This window comes from Myotis yumanensis, unplaced genomic scaffold (assembly GCF_028538775.1).
Source record: "Myotis yumanensis isolate MYYU_CA2020_CCGP unplaced genomic scaffold, mMyoYum1.0.hap1 SCAF_14, whole genome shotgun sequence".
In the NCBI taxonomy this organism is placed as follows: domain Eukaryota; kingdom Metazoa; phylum Chordata; class Mammalia; order Chiroptera; family Vespertilionidae; genus Myotis; species Myotis yumanensis.
In genome coordinates this window covers 56,646-84,380 of record NW_027223765.1, presented here as the reverse complement: position 1 = coordinate 84,380, position 27,735 = coordinate 56,646, and the positions used below count along the sequence as shown (strand labels likewise).

At 46.1% G+C, this 27,735-nt stretch overlaps 1 protein-coding gene, 1 long non-coding RNA gene and 1 other non-coding gene across 5 annotated transcripts; 2 read left to right on the top strand and 1 right to left on the bottom strand.

Moving 5' to 3' along the window:
- Nucleotides 1–241: 241 nt before the first annotated feature.
- LOC138992381 (uncharacterized) lies at nt 242–4,804 on the bottom strand. The gene is made up of 2 exons (XR_011468097.1): nt 4,472–4,804; nt 242–522 (listed from the first exon to the last, which is right to left on the bottom strand). It is a non-coding gene; the product is annotated as an uncharacterized lncRNA (long non-coding RNA).
- Nucleotides 4,699–27,503, top strand: LRRC2 (leucine rich repeat containing 2). Of its 3 annotated transcripts, none has more exons than XM_070391107.1 (9): nt 4,699–4,827; nt 10,412–10,555; nt 12,454–12,661; nt 13,605–13,761; nt 14,082–14,218; nt 15,810–15,955; nt 17,498–17,653; nt 20,603–20,739; nt 22,308–27,503. In XM_070391107.1, exons 2-9 carry the CDS (start codon nt 10,431–10,433, stop codon nt 22,400–22,402), a joined length of 1,161 nt encoding a protein of 386 aa, XP_070247208.1. In that variant the 5' UTR covers nt 4,699–4,827; nt 10,412–10,430; the 3' UTR covers nt 22,403–27,503. The 3 variants fall into 3 exon arrangements, with proteins under 3 accessions (XP_070247208.1, XP_070247210.1, XP_070247209.1); XM_070391109.1 differs by lacking the exon at nt 22,308–27,503 and adding an exon at nt 21,380–22,265 and having other exon boundaries at nt 4,704–4,827; XM_070391108.1 differs by lacking the exon at nt 4,699–4,827 and adding an exon at nt 7,337–7,409.
- LOC138992851 (U1 spliceosomal RNA) lies at nt 15,320–15,483 on the top strand. The gene has a single exon (XR_011468177.1). It is a non-coding gene; the product is annotated as a U1 spliceosomal RNA (small nuclear RNA).
- Nucleotides 27,504–27,735: the final 232 nt, after the last annotated feature.

Sequence of the window (27,735 nt, the reverse complement as noted above, 5' to 3'; positions counted from 1 at the left end):
CAAGAGTTTACAGTGGAAATAAGACAAGCTTGATGCACTCACTGGAAATCAGTGAGGGTAGCAGAAGTCTGATTTAGCGTTTTAGACATGACTGATTTAGAATTCTTTCTCACCAAAATTTTTCTCCTTCCAATCAAATTCAACAAATATTGACTCCCCAGCTCCTCTGTGCTGAGCACTGTGAGGAGACAGAGTTCTCCCTCCCTCCCCCTGCCACCCAGATAAGACAAGCCCAGTAATCTATGCTAAGTGCCATTTTAATGTTATCAAAAAGCTGCTAATTGGGACAGGGCAGTCGCTTCCTGATTCTGAGGCCATGGCCCCAGCAGACAGATGGATGGGCAGACAGACTCCTAGGGTGAGACTTGGGAAGGCAAGCGGGGTTCCACTTGGTTCCACAAGACCTGGAGAATCTCGTTGAAAGTGCCTCCTAAGTGGATCTCGCCTGTGTTTACATCCGGGCATTCTTCGCAGCTCTTCCCAGGTTTGAAGTGGATTGAATGCAAGAAGGGAGGGGAGTGCCTGAATCAGAAACGAAGGAAAGTGCTCTGGTGAGAAGGCTTCTGAAGGCCAAGGGTCCCAGGGACTGAGAGGCGAGCCCCGCCCTGCAGACAGCCCAGCCAGGCTGGACTCCTGAGCTAATAAACGATAACTAAGTTTGTGAAATTTCACAGCAATAGAAAGTGAAAGCAAATACCTAAAAACATTCGTCTAAGATAGTAAGGTTACAGTTAATAAATTATTTCAAAGTGAGTACCATGGAACCATTACTCAGATTAAGATGAAGTTAATTATTAGAACCCCAGAAACCTACCTCATGCCTCCTCACAACCACCATCCCCTCCTCTTCCCCAAAGCCAGCTACTTTTCTGATTTCTAATCCCATAGGTTTATTTTTCTGTGGATTTGAAACTGTATATACTTTTTGCTCAAATTTATGTCGGTGAGAGTCATCTATGATGTTTGTGGAAGTTTGCTCATATTCATTGCTGTAGAGTATTCCACTGCATTGGACCAATACAAAGGTTCATCACCACTTATTTATTTTAATTTATTTTTAATTATAGTTGACATACAATATTATATTAGCTTTAGGGGTACAACGTAGTGATCCAACATTTATATACTTAATGAAGTTATCACAGTAAGTCTAGTAGCCATCTGTCCCCTTACATAGTTATGGTATTATTGACTCCATGCTCTATTCAGCACCATTTATTAAAAAAAAAAATCATTCTCGCCGAAACCGGTTTGGCTCAGTGGATAGAGCGTCGGCCTGTGGACTGAAGGGTCCCAGGTTCGATTCCGGTCAAGGGCGTGTACCTGGGTTGCGGGCACATCCCCAGTGGGGAGTGTGCAGGAGGCAGCTGATCGATGTTTCTCTCTCATCGATGTTTCTAACTCTCTATCTCTCCCCCTTCCTCTCTGTAAAAAATCAATAAAATATATTAAAAAAAAATCATTCTTATATTACTGCTCTACGATACCATTTTCATTGGGAATCAATTGATTGTGTGTTTGTGAGCTTGTGTTCTTATGCCTTATTCTGTTTGGTTTGTCTACTTCTGCCAATACCCCTCTGTTTTAATTACTGTTAGGGTCACTGAAGGGGGACGCACGAGGCCAAAAGGGGTAAAGAATTATAAGTTTACTAGAGGCCCAATGCACAAAATTCATGCAAGAGTAGGCCTTCCTTCCCCCGGCTGCCGGTACCGGCTTCCCTCTGGTACCCAGGATCCGGGCTTCCCTCACAGTCCTGGCTTCATCCGGAAGGTCATCTGGAAGGACGTCTGGTCTAATTAGCATATTACACTTTTATTATTATAGATTGTTACATCTGCTAGCAGAAGGGCTGAGACCAAAATGGCATCAGCAGGGCAGAGTAGAGGGAGCTGGATATTTATGTCTCTTGTTAGGGTCAGGCAGAGCAACTGGTCAGACCAGGTGCAGGTGCGGGCCAGGTGTTGGTCACTGGAAACTGGTTGAGGTAGTTTACTGGGAGCCAAAGGCTGTTAATCATGAGCCTATAAGGAGAATAATAGGACAATCGCCGGGAGGGCAATAGCCCTAAGAGCATAATGGAGCGCAAGAATGTACCTAACAATTACTGTAACTTTATAATAGTCCTTGATATTTGGCATAGCAAGTGCTCGACCCTTGATCTTCATATTCAAGATTATCTTGCCTATACTTGATCTTTTACATTTCTATGTAGTTTTTAAATAAATTTCTAAATTTCCCCAAAATTCTGTTGGAATTTAGATTAGACTACATTGATTCTTCAAAGGGGAGTTGGAATGAACATTTGTATCACATTGAGCCTTGCAGTCCATGAAGATTTCTTCAGGTGTTGTTTAGTTTCAATAATTTTTTATCGTTTTCTATATAGAGGTTTGTACAGTTTAGTCAGATTATTCCTAAATATTTGTTTAGTTTTAATGTTAAAGAAAATGGTATCTTTTACTTCCATTTTTGTGGTTGCAGATATTTATATTGGCCTTATATCTAATTGACCTTATGAAATTGACTTGTTCTATTAGTTTGCTTGGGCAGCCATAGCAAATGCCACAGACCCAGTGGCTTAAACAACAGATGAAGTTGTCTGCAGGTTTGGTTTCTTCTGAGGCCTCTCTCCTTGGCTTGCAGATGGCCACCTACTTGCAGTGTCCTGAGCTTTCCTGTGTGTGCAGGTCTCTGACCTAGTCTCTTCTTATAAGAATACCAATCATATTGGACTCGGGTCCACGCAGATGACCTCATTTTGTCTTAATTACCACTTTAAAGGTCCTATCTCCAACAGCTATTTCTGAGGTACTAGAGGTTAAGACTTCAACATATAAATTTTGGAGTGATCCAATGTAGCCTATAAAATGTACCAAATCCCATAGTTTATCTGTAGATTCCTCTGGATTATCGACATAAAGAATCATATTACTGGTTGGCTGGTGTGGCTCAGTTGGTTGATCATCCTCCCTTGAACCAGGATGTCACCGGTTCAATTCCTTGTCAGGGCATATACCTGGGTTGTGGGCTCCATCCCCAGTAGGGAGTGTGAAGAAGGCAGCCAATCCATGTTTCTATTTCTCTCTCCCTCTCCCTTCCTCTCTGAAATCAATTTTTAAAAAGATTAAGAAAGAAAAGAATGAGTAGGAAAAAAAGAATCATATTACCAGTGAATAATTATATTTGTTTTATATGTAATATTCTACATTATATATATTCTATTTATTATCTGCTTATTTATTAAGTGAAATGAAATTCACAGAGCATAAAATCAACCATTGTAGAGTGAAAAATTCAGTGGCATTTGGTATATTCACAATGTTGTGCAACTACCTCTCACTAATTCCAACACATTTAAATCTCCCCCAAATCAGACCTCATGCATATTAAGCAGTTGCTCCTTGGTGGTTGGGTGGAGGGTTTCCAGATAAAATATAGGACACCTAGTTATCATTAAATTTCAGATAAGCAACACATTTTTTTTGGTATAAGTTTGACATGCACTATTTGAGACACATAAAAATTATTTGTTGTTCATCTGAAATTGAAATGTGCCTGAAAGTATTTTTATTTATTAAATTTTTTTTGCATGCTATTTGGGTGCATGTTAGAATGGAGGGAGCCTGGGCCATACAGTGGCCCACTTCTCCCATATTAGCATCACCAAAGCATCCCACTGCATTTAGAATTTTGAATGCATTTATGGGGAAAATGTTTTTTTCCACTTAAATATGATTAAGTTTTTAAATATTTAGCTCTCATAAATTGAAGTAGTATTTAAGCAATATTTGAACTGAAACTACTTTTTCCATTTATAATCTTTGGTTTATAATACCACAAAAAAACAAAACAAAACAAAGCAAAAACCAAACCAAACATTAATTACTAAATAGGCAACTTACATTGTTTATCAAGAGAAAAAAATAGTAAAAGCAGAAGAAAGAAAAAAAATGAAAGAAAGAAGTAATACAAAAGTTCTATTCTAAGTAGTAAGAAGCACATCCAGCACTTCAGAGTCTGATGTAATATAATCACAGAGTTTTTGCACCCCACCAACTTAGTATACAATGTAAAATGATAATTTGAGTACAAGTGTCAGCAATTATAAATGTTAACTAATAGAAAATGGTGCTTTCAAAATCAAACCATTTTGTAATTAGAGCTACAATGTTGTTTTTCTGGCCCAGCTGGTGTGGCTCAGTGGTTGAGCGCCGACCTATAGACAATATTGTTTTTCTGTTCGGGACAAAGGTGTATGAGGGGTGTTGCCACGAGGGCGGGGGCTGTGCGGGCTGAGGCGGGGACGCACAATTCCTGATGATTAGCTAAGAGTCCAATTGTCACGACGGTGGATTATGAACAAATCATACTTTCCCAGTTGAGGACCTAAACTCACACACGTGCTGGGGAATTAAAAGCGGGGGGGGGGGGGGGGGGGACAACACGTAAGAATAAAATCCAGACCTACCGCACCGGTCGCTCAAACACCGAAAAGACATCCATCCCCGGGTCGCTGGCTCTCACCGCTTTGGGCGCCCCCTAGCGGGGGTGCCGGGACCCGCCCGGCCGGCCCCTGAGCATTTCCCGTGGCCGCAGCCCCGCCGCCGGCCGAGGTGCAGGGCCCGGGTTCGAGCTCCGGCGTCCAGCGCTGGGCCCCGCCCGCCCGCCCGCCCCGCGCGGTCCGCCCCGCCCGCCGCTGAGTCACTCGGCGGAGATAGCAGCGCCCGCAGCGCGTGGCCCGCGGCTCAGGTTCGCGGCCTCCGGGCCGCAGGTCACGTGCTCGGCGCGCAGACCGAGCCGCGGGCGCGGGCGGCGGAGTCTCGGGTAGGGGCCGGCGCGGGGGGGCTGCGTGGGGGGCTGCGTGGGGGGCGGGGGGCCGGCGCGGGGGGCTGCGTGGGGGGTGGGGCGGGGGGAGGGGGGCTGCGTGGGGGGCGGGGGGCCGGCGCTGGGGGCTGCGTGGGGGGTGGGGCGGGGGGAGGGGGGCTGCGTGGGGGGCCGGGGGCCGGCGCGGGGGGAGGGGGGCTGCGTGGGGGGCGGGGGGGGTGGGGCGGGGGACGGGGGGGCGGGCGAGCGGCTGCTCCTGAAACCGGGGGTGGCGGGACGGAGGGCGGCACCTGCCGGGAGGGTGGCGGCAGCGCCCTTTGTTTACAGCCGCCCGCTGTGCCCGGCGGGACGGGGTGAACCCCCCAAAGGACGGGGGGGGGGGGGGGCGGAGGCCGGCGGTGCCACTCCGGCTCCTGGTTAGCGGCGCCCCCAGCGCTCCGCCCCGAGCCCAGGCCCAGCTCCCACCTCTGGTCCCAAGCGCCGTCCGGAGAGAAAGCGGCTCCGCTGTGTCCTCATTGCCCCGACAGGGACGACTGGCATCTGCCCGCGGGGGGGGGGGGGGGGGGGGCGGGGGCGGGGTTTGGGGGGGCTTGTGGGGGGCCCGGGTGGCTCAGCGGTTGCGCGGCCTCCACGCACCCGAGGTCCGGCTCCAGGTGCATCGGATGCGACCGCTTCGCCCCGGGCGCCCAGGGGTTGGGCATCGACCTGTGAACCAGGAGGTTGTGGTTGGGTTCCCGGTCAGGGCACAGGCCTGGGTTTGGGGCTCCATCCCCAGTGTGGGGTGTGCAGGAGGCAGCCTGTGGAGTGTCTCTCTCTCTCTCTCTCTCTCTCTCTCTCTCTCTAAAAATCAGTAAAAAACTTGTTAGAAAAGTGAAAAGTGATGGGACTCCCAGAGGAGAGCCTGGCCGCTGTAGGCAGCTCAGCGGGCCCAGCCCTCCCCACACCTGCGGCTGCTCCCCCAGCCTCTGCAGCCATGGGGTGCAGACAACGCCTAGGCCCGATGCTCCCCTCATTTGTATCTTATACTTAGTTGGCAACAATGTCCATCTTGATTTCTATTTTTTAAATAAGTGACATTTTTTGAGCTTTACTAGGTGTCGGGCACTGTCTTAAGCACTTGACACTATTATGGGGATCCTATCACCAGTCCTAGGAGCTCAGCGCTGCTGTTCCACCCCGTGTCCGGATGAGAACCCCGAGGTTCAGAGAGCTGAGCTGACCGTCTTGGGGACATGCAGCAGTAACCGGGAGGCAGGCCTCTGGCCTGGGCAGCCCACTCAGCTGTCCTCTTAATCCCAGTGCCGCCAAGTGCCCCCATCCCCATTGCTAGCTTAGCAGATTACAATAAAAGGAAGGGGTGCCCCAGGGAAATCCTGGTCATGTGACAGAACATGTATTTAATTCAGAGCTTGGTTGATGTATTGTGACTGTACTGACCTCGCTTGAATAGTGAGCCCCTATGTACCCCACACTTTCTATCAGAAAACTCCCTCTGGGGTCCAGGAAGTGGCCTTAGGTGAGGACAGAATGGAATTTGTGCCACTGAAGCCCCTTGTGTGCCCTCCGCTCCCCACTGTGTCTGGTGTCCCCGGAAATTCCCACTGGTCACTGTCCTTCCCTCGGGCAGATATCCGGGAGGCCTGGAGCCAGCCTGCCCAAGGGGAGGAGGTGCCCTGGGGACCCCAAGGGTCAGGCGGGCAGGAGGGGGGCCAGGCCTCTCCCCCCGCAGCTGGTTCAGGGGACCTCCTGACACCAGCTTTGCCCCCCTCTCCCATCTTCCCCCTGACCCTCTCCTGACCTCAAAGACGGAGCACCAGGAAGGGCTTGGCACCTGGACTGCGGACTTCGCTTTTCTCCTCCCAGACTCCCCAGGTCCTTCCCACTCAGGTCCTCTCAGATGCTAACCCTGCCCCCCCACACCCCCAATCTAGTTTATCATTTTTAAAAATAGATTTTTTATTGACTTTTATAGAGAGGAAGGGAGAGGGAGAGAGAGACCCATGTGAGAGAGAGACATTGATGTGAGAGAGAAATATTGAACAGCTGCCTCCTGCACACCCCCTACTGGGGATCGAGCCTGAAACCTGGGCCTGTGCCCTGACCGGGAATCAAACCAGTGCACTGGACGACGCCCAACCAGCTGAGCCACCCCGGCCAGGCCAGTTTATCATTTGACAAGAAAGGAGAGGCCAAGGTGACCAGCAGCCCCCCTCCTGCCTGGAGTCCTGGCCTATCGACTGCTGAGTGGAGAGCGTGTTCAGTGCCAGGGGACATGTTCTCAGCCATGCCCTCTGGCTGGAGGTCAGGGGTGGTTCTGTAAAGTGACTCTGACACACCTGCGGTCCGGGGGGCGTGGAAAGGTAGTTCCCCTTCTTCACGGTTCCTCCAGGACACCCCCTTCCCCTCTCCCCACACACTTGAGCGCCCCTCCTCTTCTGCTCCCACAGCAGCACGCAGCCTCTGGTGTTGAATCCACCTGCTGCTTTAAAATGTATCCCTTTCAGCATCTGTTCTCCCTCTAGATTGAGAACTTGGGGCAAGGCCTTCGTCTTTCTACGTTTAGCGAGTGCCCGAAATGCCAGGTATGAAGAGTTCCCAGGAATCAAGGGACAGAAACACACCTAGAAAAGGGGCTCCGTGCACAGGGTTCCATGCACCGGTGTGTGGGTGGAGGGCTGACTTGAGGGCCAGGCTCTGAGCCCATCTGGGGCCTCCCAGATGGCTGGTCCAGGCAGGGGGAGCCTGTGAACAGTCTGAGGGGGCAGCTGGGGGGCAAGCATGAGGAGAGCTGTCGGGGCGAGTGGGAGGGGCTGACCCCGGCCTGGCACCTCACGCCAGGGGCTTATTGGGTGCTGTGAGGAGCTGGGTCTCCCTCTCGTTCCAAAGGGAAGTCTCTGGAGGACTTGTGCCCGTGGCAGCACGATCCATTTCTCCTTGGAAAATGGCTGTCACTGTCATGTGACGAACGGATTGGATGGGGCTGAGTGGAAAGTCCGGTGACCAGCTGAGGTTTTTGCACAACTGAGGCCAGATGTGACTTTCTGGTGATGAGAATCGCACACCCACTAAGACTTAGGTGGTGAAAGGGACGTGTGCGTGAGAGAGACTGTGTGTGCATCAGTGTGTGTGTGTGCACGAGAGAGACTGTGTGTACATCAGTGTGTGTGTGTGCACGAGAGAGACTGTGTGTACATCAGTGTGTGTGTGTGCACGAGAGAGACTGTGTGTACATCAGTGTGTGTGTGTGCGTGTGTGCGCATCTGTGTGTGTGTGTGCACGTGTGTGCGCGCGTGCACGAGAGAGACTCTGTGTGCATCAGTGTGTGTGTGCGCGCGCGCGTGTGTGCACACGAGAGAGACCGTGTGTGCATCAGTGTGTGTGTGTGTGTGTGCACGAGAGAGACTGTACATCAGTGTGTTTGTGCATCAGTGTGTGTGTGCATCAGTGTGTGTGTGCACGTGTGTGTGTGCACGAGAGAGACTGTGTGTGCATCAGTGTGTGTGTGTGCACGAGAGAGACTGTGTACATCAGTGTGTGTGCATCAGTGTGTGTGTGTGCACATGTGTGTGTGCACGTGTGTGTGTGCACGAGAGAGACTCTGTGTGCATCATTGTGTGTGTGTGTGTGTGTGCGCGCGTGCATGTCCCCAAAGGGGTGAGCAGAGTGAGGAAGCAGTGTAAAGACGTGCTCTCCAGATAAACATGGAGTCACTCTCCAGATGGGGATTAAGCAGCCAGGGATGGACTGATTTTAAATGGGTAAGTGTAGAAGAAATCACGTTTCTCTGAGATTTGTGTGAGACCTTGCCAGTGGATGTGTCAAAGGAAGCAGCTGGCTGTACAGACAGCAGAGGGCACTGTAATAAGGCTGATTTTTATAAATGCCTCTCGTCTTACTGTCCACCATGTTAGTTATTTGTTGCTGCCCAACACCTAACAGCTTCCAACAGCAAACTTGTATCATCTCAGTTCTGAGGTTCGGAAGTCCGAGTGGCTTAGCTGAGTGGTTCTGGCCCAGGGCATCTCATGAAGTTTGCATGTGTTTGTGCAAATCAGGAAATGGATGTAGCCAGATTTTGATGCTGTAGGCAGGGGCAGTTTAAAACAATCTGTAGAAAGTTATTTTACACAGATAAGGGAGAAAAGCATAGCTTAGTGCAGTGGTTCTCAACCTTCCTCATGCCGCGACCCTTTAATGCAGTTCCTCATGTTGTGGTGACCCCCAACCATAAAATTATTTTTGTTGCTACTTCATAACCAATTTTGCTACTGTTATGAATCGTAATGTAAATATCTGATATGCAGGATGTATTTTCATTGTTACAAATTGAACATAATTAAAGCATAGTGATTAATCACAAACACAATATGTAATTATATATGTGTTTTCCAATGGTCTTAGGTGACCCCTGTGAAAGGGTCGTTTGACTCCCAAAGGGGTAGAGACCCACAGGTTGAGAACCGCTGGCTTAGTGGAATGAATGGACATGCACTTTTATGTCCTGATAAATACTTTGCAGTGATCAAATAATCACTTGAACAGCAAAGATGAGTTGTGAAAGTAAAAAGAGAGAAAGCTCATTGAGTGGCCTGAGAAGGAAGCAATCTGGATATAATTATTTTATTCACTTTCATTCATTCATTCATTCACTTATTCATTCGACAAATATTTATGAAGGGCCTACTATGTGCCAGGCACTGTGCTGAGTCTCCCCAAGATGTGAGAGCTGAGACGTGCCTGAGTCTGATTTTCTTTGCACTTGGCAATCTGCCTAAACAGAGACCAGCCGCTTGTGAGGCTTCGTTCATGTTGCAGGGGCGGCTCCCAGAACATGTCCCCAGGCTGGGTGGGGTCAGGCCCAGGTGGGAAAGTGCTCGCGGAGCTTTATGCAATGTTTGCTTTTGTTACTTAATGGTGGCTGGTGTGCAGCTGTAGACAATCAGGTGTGTGTGTGTGTGTGTGTGTGTGTGTGTGTTGTGATTAACCCATTAAACTTACCCTTGAGTATGTTACAACCTAGTGGGAAGATCTGCTAAATTCAGTAGAATATGGGAGCTTGGAGCTTGAGGAATGCCCGGGAGCTCTGGGAACCCACAATTCCATTGAGTCAAGTGGAATATGTATGTAATAAATATGTTGTAGAGGAGGTGACCCTAGGGTGAGTGTTGCACTGGGACTGTCACACAGAGACTTTAAGAACATGAGCACAGCCCTAGCCCGTTTAGCTCAGTGGATAGAGTGTTGGCCTGCAGACAAGGATCCTGGGTTCAATTCTGGTCAAGGGCACGTGCCCAGGTTGCAGGCTCAATCCCTAGTAGAGGGCATGCAGGAGGCAGCCAATCAACGAGTCTCTCTCATTATTGGTGTTTCTATCTCTCCCTCTCCATTCCTCTCTGAAATCAATAAAAAAAATATATGTATTTTTAAAAAAGAACATGAGCACAGAATAACATCCTTGAATGAACAAGGCATTTCATCGTCACTTAAGACAACTGATTCATTCATGTTTCTATTCAACATTCATGGTAAGACTTCCTTCTGTGTGTGGGTGAAGCTGACATACATGTATATATTTTTTAAACAGGTAATTTTATGCTCCCAACATGGGACATAAAGTGGTCGCATTCGACATTTCTGTCATCAGAGGCTTGTGGGAAACTCGTGTCAAGAAGCACAGAGCTTGGCAGAAGAAGGAGGCGGAGAGGTTGGAGAGAAGTGCCTTGGAAAAGTACGTTTTCTGTGTTGCTCGTCGCAGGCAGGGCCCGGGCAGACTGGAGCTGCGCTTGGAGGGGGCGTCTTTCTTCGGGGCCTTCTCACTGTCAGTGACACCCGCTTATTGAACTTCCGAACCTCATGCTGTTGCCCAGAAAGAACATGCGATCTCTATAAAGCAGCACCCACAGCTGTAGGGACTCACATGCACCCAGGCACCATGCTGGGCCCAGGGAAGGCGGCGATGAGGCGACAAAGTCCTCTGCAGCCATTCTGGGTCAGGGGCCGCCTGACTCTCCACTCTCATGTGAGCCGGTGCTGGCTGCTCTGTGTCAGCACGTCATCCCCCAGGAGCTGGGTGCCAGGCAGGGTTCCTTGTGTTGATGCCAATTTTATTTGATGGTAGTGGTGTGATTTGTAGGCTGACTGCTCTTATGTAAACTCATGTTAATGAAAACGAAATAGAGTTACCACTGTGTTTGTGATAAATATGAATCACACAATCGACTTAACTCTACACAAGGCTGATGAAAGTCGACGAGCGGGGAAGGTTGCACATCCAGGTGCTTTGCGTTCTGTAATTTGTATCCTCTGTGAAGAAACCCTGCTGGACTCCTGGGGATGCAGTACGGGCGCCCGTTTTGTCCAGGAAGGCGGAGTGGGATTCCGATGGGCACAACCATTCTACACCAAGTTGGCAAAGTGTGATATTCTTGGGCTTTAAGTTAAAACCAAAATGCAGAGGTGTGGATGTCTCTTTATTCTCGGTTGTTCACTTTTATGAACTCTCCGGATCGAACTAACACCCATTCTGATCCTGCCTGATCACCCAGCTGCTGCTGTAAGCAACTATGGCTGTTTCAGGTGGTGGTTTCATCCTAAATTGGAAGACAAGGACGAGGGTCCTACGTAACTTGGCCAAGCCCTTTCCCCTACATAATGCTGTGGTCCCAGAGAGTTGGAACTTCTTTTTACTTGTCACTTAGCATCTGTACTGCCTCTGGCCATGCAGAGTCTGTTTTTAAAATTGCCCCTCCTAGAAGCCTTGATCCCCCCGCCACCAAGTCCCTGAGGAGGGTCCGGGTGCTTGGGCTACCTATTTTGAGACAACGTCTGTGCCTGAGAGTTTTGAAGGAAAACGACAACAAATTTTGGTTTTGTACTTCATAGAATGTTAGCCTGTTGAAGGCTCCAAGCAGATATTACACCACTAAATGAGCAAGGCCCGCCACAGGCAAAACACTACTCTAACCACTGTGCCACCCAGAGGGCAGCAAGTGTGGCCCACAGTCGTCACGAGTTTACAGTAAAGTTGGGGGATGAGGCATCAGTGTGGAACGTTACAGAACGATAGGCCAGACAATTACCAAGAAGGTGCTGAGGAGGGGTGTGTGTGTGTGTGTGTGGGGGGGGTGACAGGGGTGCTGAGGGCTCCCCAGCCAGCTCCAGCGCCTGACTGCACCAGGAGTTCATGATAACAGGTGCACCTGCTGGAGAGAACTTCCCAGGGTGGCTGATGGGAACTTTCTATAGTCAGGTGTCTCATAAACTGGTGTTGCCTCTGTGTTTCTATCCACATGCTCGTGAACGATCAGCAAATTCCTGAGGCCTTGCATTTTTAAAACTTGGGTTGGCACCACCTACTATCCAAGGAATAAGATAGGATACTAGCCACCTACTATCCACCTACTATCATTAATCAAACGTGTAGGTAACTTTGGGAGAAATCTTAGCCGGGAATTTTATCTAACTCCTCTAACTTTTAAAGCCAAAGTTGCTAGTAATTCACAACCCTGAGGTTTTAAGTTTCCTCTGTCCCCACCCCTTCCAGCCAGGGGAGAGGTGTGCCTGTGCCAGGTGCCCTCTGCGGGCAGGTGAGGGCACTGCCCGGTGACAGCCTCTGCCTGCATTTAGGATAAAGGAGGAGTGGAACCTCGTGTCCGAGTGCCGCCGGAGAGGCGTCCCCCAGGCTGCCTACTGCAGGAACGGCTTCGTGGACACCGGCGTGCGGCTGCTGGACAAGCTCGAGAGGAACTCGCTTCTACGGCAGAGTCTGCCTTCCAAGGGCAGGGACAAAGGCAGCAGCAAGTTTGTGTTTGAGCTTTCTGGAGAGCACTGGACGGTGAGTGCGTGTGTTCCTGTCTCTGCGGCCAGTGGCAGCTCAGTGCAGCGCTGATGTCCTGATGGCCCCTAAGCTGAGCTCAAAGCCTTGGCCTTGGTGGGTGAGCGCTCTTACCTTGAGAGGGTCTGCTCTGGCCCTGGCTGGTTTGGTTCAGTGCATGGAGTGTCGGCCTGTGGACTGAAGGGTCTCGGGTTTGATTCCAGTCAAGGGCACACGCCTGGGTTGTGGGCTCGATCCCCAGTGTGGGGTGTGCAGGAGGCAGCTAATCAATGATTCTCTCTCATTGATGTTTCTCTCTCTCCCTCTCCCTTTCTCTCTGAAATCAATAAAACATATTCTAAAAAAATTGAAACGGAGAGGTTTGCTCTGAACCAGGTTCTCGAGGCTCCTCCTCCACGAAGACTCAGGGAGTTGGCTCCCGTGGGCACCTGCGGAGCCTGGTCGGGAGTCCTGTCTTCTGTCCATCTTTCCCTCCTGTAGACTCTTAAAAACATTTAGAAATTTGGCCCAGCAAATAGTACATGTTTACCAGTTATTTTGAAAAGCAACTACAGAGGAAGGGAAATGCAGGCCAAATCTAACAGTCGGGTGCAGGGACAGGCTGTATTTTTAGATGTTAAACTGGCATGAGTAAACAATAAGGCATGTTGGCTGTGGCTGTGAGCCAGCTTGTCTGTGCTGACCAGGCATTTCACTGGAATAATATCACAAATTCACGGCAGTTCTGAGTTGGGCTGATCTCTTGCTGCGACATGAATGACCACCGCAGTGGCCTGCTTTCTCTGAAACGCCTGGGAGCTGGCAGTCACCTCTGACGCTCTCGCACATGACCTCTCACGACCTCTCGCTCTGGCTTTGTAAATAAGCACACGTGTTCCTGGGCTTTGTGCACGCTCGGCCGCATTGAGGACCTAGTGCCAACCCTGTCACTCACCTGTTCCAGGAGCTCCCAGACTCCCTGAAGGAGCAGACACACCTGAAAGAGTGGCACATAAACCACACCCTGATTGAAACCATTCCTACCTATATCAAGCTCTTCCAAGCGATGAGAATTCTGGATCTGCAAAAAAACCAGATCTCCCATCTTCCGGCTGAAATTGGTATGTCTCAGCAGAGCCCAGGCCTCCGGTGAGCAGGCAGCCGGTGGACAGGTACCTGTGCAGCTGCTGTGAGAACCGCTCCCCCTCCCACCCCAGGAAGTCGCCAGGCAGGGCTGTGCTCTGTGTGCCCAGAGCTGCTTGGTCACAGTGTCCCTTTGGGTGGTGACGCCACGGTCTCGCCTGTGTAACTCAGCACATACAGACCTTTGCCAGATGCTCAGAATCTAGAAGCCTCATGAGTGAGCAATGCTGTGTTCAGGAATTTTTCATTTTCTTTCGGTCATTGTGATAATCATTTTTTTCCTTTTTTCTGGTGACAGGCTGTTTGAAGAACCTGAAAGAACTCAACGTGAGTTTCAACCATCTGAAGAGCATTCCTCCAGAACTGGGAGAGTGTGAGAATCTCGAGAAACTGGATTGTTCTGGAAATCTAGAATTGACCGAGCTCCCCTTTGAAGTAAGAAAGTTACCATTTCTGCACTATGATGTATTTTTATTTGGTGCATGATATGGGGAAGAAGCTTTGAAAAATGAAACCCATCTATATTATGTCACAATTCCCTGACATTGCCGCCACCATCTACTGGCTGTTCTAAGGTCTTTAAAATGTTCTCACACTAGGCCAGGACCTGGTTTTCAGTTCAAAAATGCCATCAAAGGAAAACTAGGCACACAATCCTGTTTTAATGCAAGGTATTTGTATTTAATGCCTATTTAATATATGATGCCTGTTGTCTGTGCTACAGACCTGGTTTATTTATCCACAATGGTGAAATACATTAGAAACAGCTGGAAATAAATAAAGGGGGTATAATTTTAAAAATTTATATACTGAACACAACTTGTAGGTAACTCAAGTAGTCCTACAGGTAGGATTTAAGACATTTATTAACTGAAAAATATTTATTAGTTTCCTTTGGTCTGTATTCATTGGATAAATGATTTCAAATCATTTCCTGATAAAATGGAGCAGATGACAGTGAATGGTTTTAATTGCCAAATAAGACTCAACAGGCCTCTTGTGTTGAAGAGATAAGGGTCTGACAGTCCTGCAGGTGATGAAGAGGCTAAAAATGGTATTGCTGGCAAGGTTCGGGCAAGGCCTGGCTGCCGGTCACACTGCTAATCTCCTTTCCTGAAAGCTTCTGTGTGGGAGGAGGTGGCTGCTTCTACCCACACCCATCTCGCCCCAGCAAACGCCTGACAGTGGCCCAGGGGAGGGAACACTGCCAAGGTCATGGTTCCCTGCACAGCGTCATCCCTTCCCAGTTTGGAAAATGGCTCAGTCCTCTCTCACGAGGTCAGATTACAAGCGAGCCAAGTCACCTCTGACCTTTCTTGCTTCCATGCCATCAGTCAGTCCTCTTGGGCAGGCCCTCAACATCTGACCACCGCCCAGCACCTTCCCTCCAACACCCTAGTCCAAGTCCAAGTGGTCTGTCATCTGGACTAGGACACGGCCTCCTGGGCTGCTCTCTCCGTTCCTTGTACTCTCCCCGCTTTATTGAGGTGTAATTTACATGCCATAAAATTCAGTGGTTATCAGTGTACATGTCACACACTCACCTGGCAGGGGAGATGTCATGATCACGAAGGTGGTTTTCCCAGGGCGAGGCTTACCCACTGCAGTCCGGATGTGCTGATCCCTGGGATTTCCCCAAATGTGGGAAACTCGACTGCCTGTTTTGTGGTAGTGGGGGACTGCGTTTGCGCTCTCCCCTGAAAATAAATAATAAATAAATAAACCTTTTATCAACTCAGTTTTAAGATATTCCCATCACCCCCTGAGAATTCTGTTTTGCCCATTTACTATATAAAATTGCATTGTTTACTTATGAAACCACCAAGTCCTCAAGGGCGGCCACTGTGAGCCACTTATCTTCGCACCCCCGGTGTGTTGCACAGTGGTCCACAGAACATACTGTTTTGGCCTCTTTTGCATATATTCATAGGAATGGCTTTGGGAAGAGACATCAGTTGAAAAGTTATTAGTCGAACGTAACTCTCTTTTACAGAAGTAATTGGAATATTTTGTTGTTCCTTTCTAGTTAAGTAATTTGAAGCAAGTTACATTTGTAGATCTCTCAGCAAACAAGTTTTCCAGTGTCCCCATCTGTGTCCTGAGGATGTCCAGTTTGCAGTGGTTGGATATCAGCAACAATAGCCTGAATGACCTGCCACAAGACATAGACAGGTAGCTACTTGCGTTCTGAAGGTGAGGTATATGGACTAGTTACTAACATCTTAGACACCGTAACATTTTAAACTTGCATAGCACATGAATGGTCTTTGAAATCAATGAATTCTTCAGAGTTTATTGTTTCTAGGAAATGAGTTTGGTTCTTTATATAATATGACAGTGTCTAGTCTACATCATACATGTACATGTGTATATACAGGGATGGGCAAAAGCAGGTTTACAGTTGTGAGTTTGCAAAACACAATTCTTATATTATTTAATAATTATTGGATTGTTTTTCATGTGAGCAACTGTAAACCTACTTTTGCCTACCTGTATATGTTCATCTGAACAAATCTTCCTTGTTTTGGTGAACTTTACTTCGGTCCCCAATAGAATGGCATCATTCACTTTTCTTTACTCCACAGAAGTAGAAAAGTAAAATTATTACATATGGAATAGAAATATATCACTCCATGTTTAGAATATCAGTGAGGGTAATTTTTATTAGTTTCACTTATTGATTTATTATACATAATCTTTCAAACAGAATTGGGATGCTTATTAAGGTTTTCAAATTATATCCTTGTAGCTATTTCATGTTTAAAAATAGTTGTTACACTGAATCATATATCATTCATTCATTCCGCCAATGTTATTAGTCGCCTATATGGCAGGTTGGGTTTAAAGTTGTGAATGAAACAAAATCTCTGGCCTCCTGAAATCTGCCACCTTCTTGAGAAAGTAGCATAAGACACCAAAAGTGGCCTCGTCTGAAGGCCACCTCCTGTTTCTGTTTTCTGCTCCTGGTACATCTGATGTGTAGCGATGTTTTCTCAGTCTGTGAGAGTCAAGGGTAACTGCTTTGGTTTGAAATAGGAGGGAACTTTGTGAAATATTTATGGGGTCTGTCAAGATTATGCAAACGGATGAAAGAAAAAACTGAATAAAACGGAAATCAGAGTAAAATGCATTGGAGCATCATCGGCTCATTTCCTTTTCCCCACAGACTTCTTCCTATTGTAAAGTTAGAAAATACGATGAGAGAGGAATAACTGTACTCTCAAGATCTACAAAAGGAAACATTGGCTGAAATTTGTTTATTTTCATAACTTCTTTCCTGTGCCCTGTTCACCCTTGGAATGAGGCAGACACTGGGAGGAATATATTGATTTTTTAAAGTTTTTCAATTACAGTTTGCATTCAACACTGTTTTGTATTAGTTTTGGGAGCACAGTATAGCGGATGGACATCCATATTGGAAGGATATGCTGGTTTTTTTAGGCCCCCTACTGCATACTGTGCAATGTGCTTATGCTGCCGCTGTATCTGTCTTCAATTGGCAATGAAGTCAGTAAAAAAATAAAAAATAAACACAAATTGTGTCACCTGGTAGGAATTTGTTTAATTTCTAAAGTTAGATTTTTTCTCATAAGGGTCACATATAAAAGATAAACTAATTCGTGATTTCCCACTGGGACTGATGGGTAGTTCACTCTAGGGTTCCTTGCTGGGAAGCTGAGTCCTTGTGCTCTGATCCCTTTTCTGTCCTCTTAGGCTCGAGGAGCTGCAGACGTTTCTCCTGTATAAGAACAAGCTGACCTACCTTCCCTATGCCCTGCTTAACCTGAAGAAGCTCACGTTGTTAGTCGTCAGTGGGGACCATCTGGTGGAGGTCCCGACGGCCCTCTGTGACTCCTCCACGCCTTTAAAGTGAGTAGACCACTGCCAGCGCGTGGCTCAGCGGTCGAGCATCGATCTATGAACCAGGAGGTCGAGGTTCGATTCCCAGTCAGGGCACATGCTGGGTATGCAGGCTCCATCCCCAGTAGGGGGCGTGCAGGAGGCAGCTGATCCATGATTCTCTCTCATCAGTGATGTTTCTGTCCTCTCTGCCTTCCTCTCTGAAATCAATAAAAAAATTATCTAACAAATAACTTTGAAAGTGAGTAGACCGAGGTCCTTGTAGAGACATGTTTAGACACAAGGTAAGGAGCGAGGAGCGTCTGGAGCCTGAGGTCCTGTCTCAGATCCCAGTTCACGGGAGTTCTGATGCTTTTTACAGGATTTTGAAGTTTTTGGACAGTAACATGAGGAGGTAGAACTCAGAGGATTTCTATGCAATCTACATGCTGGTTGAAGGCACAGTGGGCCAGATGCCTGGGACTCCATTGTAGACTCTAGGCAACAAGGTTGTTAATCTTTCCATGATGATAAGCAGTTCTTGGAAAAGGAGAATGGACTTCGTTCCCAGGTTAACTCCCATATCCCAGGTGTACAGCTCCCAGCTGATCAGAATGTGCCGTTCACGGTTAACTGAGCACGATTAATATTTCTGCCCCCAACAAAAACAGTGACTGACCAATGAAAGATTGCCTTTGGGTTCTGGGGTAACAAAGGGGAGGGCAAGAGACTGCTGCTTTAAATAAAAAGTACCATTCATTTCATTGTTCAAAATTTAAAATATGTATGGTGACTTACTTTGATTAAAAAATGAAGAATGATGAAATATAGGCAGATTGTTTTGGGGGTAGGGAAAGACAATAACAATTAATGCAATGAAAGATTGCAAAGGAAAAATTGAGTGGATCTAGATAAGAATTGAAACCTTTTTGCTTTCTCTATATTTAGACATTAAATACAATGAATGGAAAAAACATGCTAAAATATGACAGATGTGTGTGGAAAAGCCACATGTACTTATTGCATATAATTTTCTAAAACCAGTTAGAATGATTTTTGTTAGGTTTGATCCAGCAACTGAACTGATACCCCTCCCTTGGGAACTGGCTTTTCAGGTCATTTCACTATAGACATTCCCTTTGCTGAAGATCACATTTCATTGTGGTGGCCACTTTCCATGATCTCCCCTCCGGGTATGCCTAAAGGAGTCTCTGCCCAGAAAAAGCCGCCAAAAGTCCTTTAAAAGCTGCTGACTTCCGACACTGGGTGCTGCAGCCATCCAGGCTCAGCCACCTGGTGTGCGGATGAGCACTGTTCTGGCCTCCTGTGTTCCTCCTTCAGCGAACTAACAATGCTAAGACTGCAGGGCCTGCCGTTGCCACCAAAGACGCTTTGAGGGATTTCCTAAATAATTATATCATTTTCACTTAAAACATCTTTTAAAATTGTGAAGACAGAAGACCAAATGCCATTTCAGTTTCTTTCACTCAACTACTTTTTCCTCAGCAGTAATTCATCTAGGAAACACCTTTTTAAAAAAATCTGTGAATATTTATTGAGGACCTGCAGTGCTCCCAGCATGGTGCCAATTACAGAAAATTCAGAACTAGATTCCATTCTGCAGCCCAGGCAGCAGAAGCCTAAGACATTTTATAAAATAGGACCAACCCTGTTATGTCTTTTTTTATTTTGTTTTGTTTTTTAAATATATTTTTATTAATTTCAGAGAGAAATGGGGAGAGAAAAAGAGATAGAAACATCAATGATGAGAGAGAATCATTGATCAGCTGCCTCTTGTATGCCCCCTATTGGGGATCAAGCCAGTAATTTGGGCATGTGCCCTTGACCAGAATCAAACCCGGGACCCTTCAGTCCCCAGGAGGACGCTCTATCCACTGAGCCAACCCGGCTAGGGCCCTGGTATGTTTTTTAAGGGTACATTTACCTAAATACCACTATCTCTTAGTTACCATCCCTTTAGAGATATAAAAATGTCCAACCTCCTCCCCTCCCCCCAAAATAAAACTGTAAAAAAACCAAACATTTATGCATTTATTCACTCATTAAATACTCATTTCTTGTGTGTGTGTGTGTGTGTGTGTGTTAATCCTCACCTGAGGATATATTTTTTTAAATTTATCATTATTGTTGAAAATATTACAGATGCCCCCTTTTCTCCCCCCACTGACCCCCTCCACTCAGCTCCCCCCCCCCCCCCCCCCAGGTCTTCCCTGCACTGTTGTCTGTCCATGGGCTGTGCATATATGCATATCAGTTCATTGATTAATCTCTCCCCCCACCGCTTCTGCTTCAGTGTCTCTGGATCTTTTTTTGTTTGTCAGTTTATTTTGTAGAAATACCTCCTTTGTGGGGATTTTATCTGAGTTTTTTTAGTTAAGCCTGGTTTAAGAGTTGATGTCCTTCCCTCTGGCAACCATCACACAGCTGTGTGTGTTCATAAGTTTCAGTTTTATATCCCAGGAGAAGAGTTGACTTGGGTGGTGGGCACACGGTGCAATATACAAATTTTGTAAAATAGAAATGCACACATGAAACCTATATGTTCATGTTGACCAATGTCAACCCCATCAATTTAAGAAACAAATGAAAAAAAAGATGTCACTAACTGGGAGTAATACCAAGCCCAGGAAGACATCATACAGTTTTAAGGATCTGACTGAGAGAAGTGTCACTGTCCACCTTTTGGGCTCCTGCCCATTGCCCTCTGTCTGTGGCTGAGTAGCTCTCATCTCCCCATCAGGCTCTGCACAGTCTCTGCCTGAATACGAATTCCATAACCCTGATGGATTGTTCCACAGTGGAATCCACTGGTGGTGATAATTTTATGGTCAACTGTGACTTTCAAGAATAAGTGAGAACTTGGGGTTTAGGACAACAAAGGCTGACTTCCCACGGGAGGAATTTTTCATTTCAGAATGCACAAGGGAAAATGTATATTGTCCATATTTTCTTGACTAGATTTGTGAACCTTATGGACAATCCCATTGATAATATTCAGTGTCAAGATGGTGAAGAAATGAGGGAAAGTGAACAAGATCGTCAACACTTTGATAAAGAATTTATGAGAGCCTATATTGAAGATCTTAAAGAAAGAGGTAGGTTACTCATATTTAAAACATTTTAAATGAATATACGAAATTCCATGAACTCATGCCCTACTTACATACATGATTTATCGATAAAAGTAAAATTGACAAAAGTTAATTGGTTAGGGACAGTTTACTTCCTAAATTACCTTTCTATTTACCAAAAACAAAAGATATCTTTCCTTAAAATATTTTATTTGCCTAGTGCACTTGAATGCTTGATACACCATCGACTATCTTACAGAGAAACATACACTGAAAACATGAGGGTTGTTGCATTGCTAATTGTACATGAGTTTTTAACTAAATGACATCGACAACAGTATCCTACTTAATGGGATAATAAGATTCTATTTCAAAACCCATTTAAATTCAATATCAGAAAAAGTCATCTCTTATATAAATTGAGGTATACCCATATCAAAATCACAAAATGGAAAGCACAAGATGGCAGACTAGTAACTCAACCCATTTAGTTTGAGTACACAGAGGAGTGTATAGGTGCAGGGAAGTGCGATTTCCACTGTGTGCCTCCCGTCACAAGAATGCATAAACAGAAAGAAGGCATTAGTCCTATTCTTCTGATCATGTAGTCACACACCATAATGGAACAGAGAATGGCTGAGTATATGTTTTCCTATTGTTACAGAATCTGTTCCCAGTTATACCACCAAAGTGTCTTTTAGCCTTCAGCTCTGATGCCATCCATCAGAAGACCACAGAATCTCTCTGTCTGTGCAGCTGCGAATCTTCGTGCTGTGGGCCATGCCATGTAGGGATAATGGCTTATGCTTAAGCAGCAAGCCTAAAAGCCAGGTCGTAACTTCGGGAAAATGACTTTCAAATTCCAAGTGTATAAATACTTCTCTCTGTGGACTGGGGAATTGATCAATGGGTTTATAGATTGAAAGTTAAAGGTTCATTTGCATACACTTGTTTCCAAATAATGCACATTTAATAGTTTATAAATGCATTATTTTAAAAAATTGTAACTTAGACCAAATTCTGAAGTTGTATTGTTTTTAGGCATCAAGAGATAGAGGGGCGGTGAAAGAGCATTTCTATTGGATGAATTCAGATGAGAGTTTATTTTTTTTTTGTGATTTTGAAGGAGTTTTAATGCATTGTTTCTTTTACTGAGAATAATTGTCCTTGGGTTTATACAAATTGCTATTACCGTATGCTTTAAATTGCAAGTGTGGGTGTGGGGAAGCACGGGACTTGGTTGGAAAATTTGTAAGGAGGAAACTCCGAAAGGTCAGAACCTCCAGGGGGAGTTGGCTGAAGGCATCTGCCCCTGCCTTGACTTTTCCAAACAAGTCTGAGCCCCCGGGTGTTTATTGGAATCTTTATGCTTCGTCTGTAGATGTCCTCACTTAAAGGACACAGTGTCTTCTCAAGGATGCTTACCCTTCTGATAGAATCTAACAGTTAATTTTAGTTCAAGCTGTTGTTAAAATAAAAGCCTGAGGAGGTAGGCAAACAGGGCTGTTTGGTTTCTCTAGCCAAGCAGTCCCTTAGCCCTCTCTTTCATAGCAATTGTATGTCAGAGTAATCATTCATCTGTCGATGATCAGGGTCTGCTGGTCAGCCCCAGCAAATGGTGCCCCATGTGAGGAGGAACACACGAGACACAGCGGAAACCTCGAAAACAAAAGTAACTGCACAGTAAGTCACAGCCTGCTGGAGATTTCCATGTTCGAGGGAATTGTTTCTCAGCTAAAGTTTCACAATGGGACAGCAGCTGCCCGCCGAACAACAGCAATACGTAAGAGTCAGGTGGGGCCTCAGTTATCTCTGGGAACAAGTGGGCAGGAATTTAAAAAGAAGTCAGGCCCAGGGAAAACGAGTGCCCTTGACATCATTAACTATGTGGGTTCTTGTTCGAGCTGCACTATGCCCACTTCATATCGAGGATCAAAAGCCTACAAAACACCAGGAGGAACTACCACCACCCCCTCCTCCTGAAGTAGAGCCTGTAGCACCTAAAGCCCCACTACTGGAGGACACATTTCCTGTTCCCCTGCCACTGGTGTGGGAGAGTTCATCAACTAGACCCTCAGTTGTGGGATCCTGTGTCAGGCAAGCTATGTTAGAAGGAGAGCTTTTGGCTTGCCCAGTTATGCAAGACCAACAAGGTAATGAGCCACTCTTCTTGTAAAAAAAAAAAAAAAAAAAAAGGTACTTTTGCACTAAAAGTACAAAAGTACCTTTTGGAGGCACAGGAGTTGCTGCAGTCCTGGGAACAAACCCTGGGGCCTACTATCTCCCCCCATACACACCCACCTCTTCTCCAGCCTCCTCTGAGAGTTATAAAGGTTATGCTACCAATTGTTATGCTTCTTAAGAATCTATATATATAAAACCCTAATATGCAAATAGACCGAACGGTGGAACAACTGAACAACTGGTCGCTATGACGTGCGCTGACCACCAGGGGGCTCACGCGGGACATGGTGGGCGTCGGCCATGGCGGGATGGTGGAGCAGGTGAGTCAGGGCACCAGACCAAAGCAGGGCACCGGTTGCTGTCATGAGGTGAGCCTCTGGTGGTTACTAAAAATTCTTTGCTCCTGTGCGACGGGGTCCTGCCCGGCGCTTGCACCTGCTGCCGGCAATGGCCCCGCTCACACTCACTGCTGGCACTGGCCCCAATCACTCCATGCCATCAGTGGGTGCGAGTGGGGCCAGCACCGTCAGCGCATGCAGCAGCGGCGGCAGAAGCAGGGCTGCAGGCAGAGCGGGGACAGGGGCTGTGGCAGGAAGGGCCGGGCAGGGGCCTGGATGATGGGCTGAGACCCGCCTCTATGCCCACTGCAGCTTCGCGGCCCACAGCTCCTTTCAAGGTGCATGAAGTGCACTGGGCCCCTAGTGTGAGTATATTTTCCATGGGAATAATAAGCCTATTTATGAAAGTAAGGGGGAAAAAAGTTTTTTTCATTATCTTCCTAGAAAGCAAAGGTTCTCTGGATTTATAGAAATGCAAGAAAAATCAGGAGAAAAAGAATTTTATTATAGGACTAAAAATAATTATAGTTATTATTCTCATGGCAACATGTTTGCATAAATCCAATGAGAATCTGATTTCTTCATAACAGGACATAAGTCAGTTTCCAATTGTGGTTTTATTAACCAAAACTTTACTGGAATGTCATGTCTGAGAGAGAGACATCCCAGAACTCGGAGCCTGTGTAGAACTGACCTTTAGTTCTAATTAATTAGAAAGAATTATAGTTTTGGTAAAATAGAAGGTATGGAGATACAGGAAAAAGAAAGTGAATAGACAAACTGAAAGGGACTGGACCGGCTAAGTTGCAGAGGGTCTGTGTAAGTTACAGAGGGTTTGTGAAGAATTAGAGTTGAGGAAGTAAAAATGGTGAAAAGGATATAAAGGAAGGGATATAACAGGAAGAAAGGATATTGGGGTAGGAATACTTAATAGAAGGCATGAGGAATAGAGATGCATTTTGAAGGAAAAGAGTTAATGTAAGAATATTTATAAAAATCAGGAGGATTGTGAAGAGAAATCTTGAAAGGAAATTATAGGTATACTGAGTAATAAATCTAATTAGATAAATGAATCTAAAGTAAACTAATACAGAATTTGTTTGGTTCTTTTCCAGTGTGTTGAAAGGGAAAGCTTCTTTACAAAGAGATTTACTACTATAGTACAAGTTTGATAGATATCCACCAATCTACCTAATCAGAGTGGGGAATGACAGGTGGGATTTATAATCTAATAGGTAGAACACTTGAATTAATCTGAAAAGTAACCATATTATTTTAAATCTTAGAATGCATATACTTATGTGAATAGGGAGTTAAGTTTCTTATGTATATATAAGGAGTTAAGTTTTTCTTAAAAGTTTCCTTTTCAAGGCCTTTGTGAAGTGATTAAGGAGTTGACTCAGCTGTGAAGCCAGCAAGCAGAACCTATAAGCATGGTCAGGTCGACCCACCAGGAGTCAAAACATCATCTCATCGCCTGATGACTAAAGGACAATAGCTGGCACCTGTAGTCTCCCAGGCCTACACATAGCTACTTCCTCACCCTAGTCCAGCCGTGGGCAAACTATGGCCCGCGGGCCGGATCCGGCCCATTTGAAATGAATAAAACTAAAAAAAAAAAAAAGACCGTACTCTTTTATGTAATGATGTTTACTTTGAATTTATATTAGTTCACACAAACACTCCATCCATGCTTTTGTTCCGACCCTCCGGTCCAGTTTAAGAACCCATTGTGGCACTCGAGTCAAAAAGTTTGCCCACCCCTGCCCTAGCCCTTTCCCCTTTATAATCCTACCCCCTGCACCTTACTAGAAGGCAGGACACCATGGTGTATAAACAAATACTCAGTTGCGATTGGGAGCACAAGCACATATGTGTCACCCCCTTAAAATAGAAGAGTAGTCACCATCAGTAGATAAATATGAAAAAACATCTATAAAGAGTCTGTCATGATAACCTTACTAAAGAAGTGAACGCATTACAAAAGCAAATGAAAGAACCCTTGCTTCCTGTCAATAAACATGAACAACGGACTACTACCTGAAATGCAGCAAAGGAGCATTTGAAGTAGACAGACCCCACCACATGGTTTCCTAGAATTAATCGGCACCTGATTGGACTTAGCATCACTGTCATTGTCATTCTCTTTGTTTTTCTTATCGTCTGCAAAATCAAAACACGAGCAGTAAACATGCTTCACAACCCTGACATTCCAAAGCAGAAAGTTTGCCGCCTCCCTCTGTCTTCTGCAGCCAGCAAAACAGAATGGGGGGGATGTGGGGAAGCATGGGACTTGGTTGGAAAATTTGTAAGGAGGAAATTCCAAAAGGTCGGGAGCTGGCTGAAGGTGACCGCCCCTGCCCTGACTTTTCCAAACAAGTCTGGGTGTTTACTGGAATCTTTATGCTTAGTCTTCAGACGTCCTTGCTTAAAGGACACTGCAGATGCATGTGTCTTCTCAAGAATGCTTACCCTGCTGATAGTATCTAATAGTCAATTTTAGTTCAAGCTGCTGTTATAATAAAAGCATAAGAAGACAGGTGAACAGGGCAGTTTCGTTTCTCTAGCTAGGCAGTCCCTACGCCTTCACAGAAGTGTGTGCCAGAGTAATCATTCATCTGTCGGTCAGGGTTTGCTGGTCAGCCCTGGCACGTGTGCTCTCAGGAGAGTTTAGGTGTGATCTGGGCTTTGAAGGTGGAAGGGCTGGGATGCTAGTGCACACACTGGGCATGGTGCACTCAGGGTGTGCTGGCGGTCCTGGTAGAGGAAGGGCGGGTGTGGCTGGTCATGGGAAGTCTTGGATGGCCTGCATGGATGGTCATCTTGCTCTGGGACCCAGCTGAGAGCAGGGAGCCGAGGCAATGCCTTAGGGCCCCCCCTCCAAAGTGGCCAGGTAGTGGAGTGGGGATGACTGACCCATATTGGTGAGGGGTCCCTTGCAAGGCTTCCTCACGGGTACCATCTGCCCATGGCCAAGATGCCATGGACCCAGAGGGAGCTCACGAGACTGTGTTTTATGTGACAAAGATTGGGTTCGTTACTTTGGACTCCCACATCACATTATAATATGGAGAAATTGTACAAATATTTACTTTTATACCACTGTGTTGGGCTCAAACAAACAGGATTGTTTGTTGAAGATAAGCTTAAACAAGTAGGTTTTGTGACTAAGAAGGAAAAAAAAATCATGTATTCACATAGATTTCTGTACAAATCCACTGCTATTCGGTGCAGCTCAGTTCTGCCCAGGAGCCCTTCCTGCAGCGATGGCAATCTTCTATATGTGTGTCCAGTAGCATGAGAACGTGAATGTTGACAGGTGTGACTGAAGAACTAAATTTTTCATTTGATTTAAATTTAAACAGTCAGAGGTGGCTAGCATATTAGACAGTATGGGTCTAGCCAGTTGGATTCTTTGGGAAGTTAATCTGGGCTAAATATGAAGTGTGACTTTTATTTTCTCTTATCTGAAGAGTCAGTCTGTCCCCATAGGCATGCATTTAAAAAAGGTTACTACTGACACTCCAATATCTTGTCTTGATGGGTCTAATCACAATTCCAAATAATTTATCCTCAACAGGCAGAGCTTCTACAACCACAGTAGAGGAGTGCTCCAACTTAAAGACAAACTCGGGGAAGTAGGTTAAGAGATGAAAATAATAGGAAAATGAGAAATCACTGTAATTGGACCTCAAACAACTGTATTTTTCTTTTTAACTCTTTGACAATGTAATTCAAGTTTATCAGTTGTACTAGTTTGTGGCAGAGCCACAAACAAGTCCCAGCGTGGAGGGCAAAGTCCTCTTAGCAAATTAAGCTTAACTTTATAGCCCTCCCTAATTCCTTCCTAGGTAGCTAATAGGCTGTGGGAGGTGTAGCAAGTGCTGCCAAAACAAGGTGAAAATCACAAGAACATTGTAAACATGTTGACCACTTCCCTTGTTTTGATCTGACTATAAAATAAAGCTTCAGCTTGCAGGCTGGATCTTTCTGTGTCCTCATCCAGGCACATGAAATCCGCCGAGCCCAGCTGTATTCTCTTGTCTGTCTTCTCTTTAATCCTTCACCACCTCTCCTCAAGCTCACCAAACCCTTGACTGTGCTGGCGCAGCACACTACTTGAGTGATTTTGGAATTTTATTTCATGCCAAGGTTATGTTATATATAGTCAAATAGAAAATATATGAAATGGTGACTTTCATACAAGTTGGCTTTTTTGAACTTATGTAAATTTTGTTTCAATAAAACCAGTCATTTGTGCAAAAATCTGTCTTGGTGTTCATATAAATAAACTAGAGACCTGGAGCACGAATTCATGCACGGGTGGGGTCTCTCGGCCTGGCCAGTGATGAGGGCCAATGGGGGCTGCAGGAGGTTGGCGGGGAAGGGGAGGAGGGGCTGCAGGAGGTTGGCTCTGGGAGCACATCGACCACCGGGAAGCAGCTCCTGTGTTGAGCATCTGCCCCCTGGTGGTCAGTGCGCATCATAGCGACTGGTC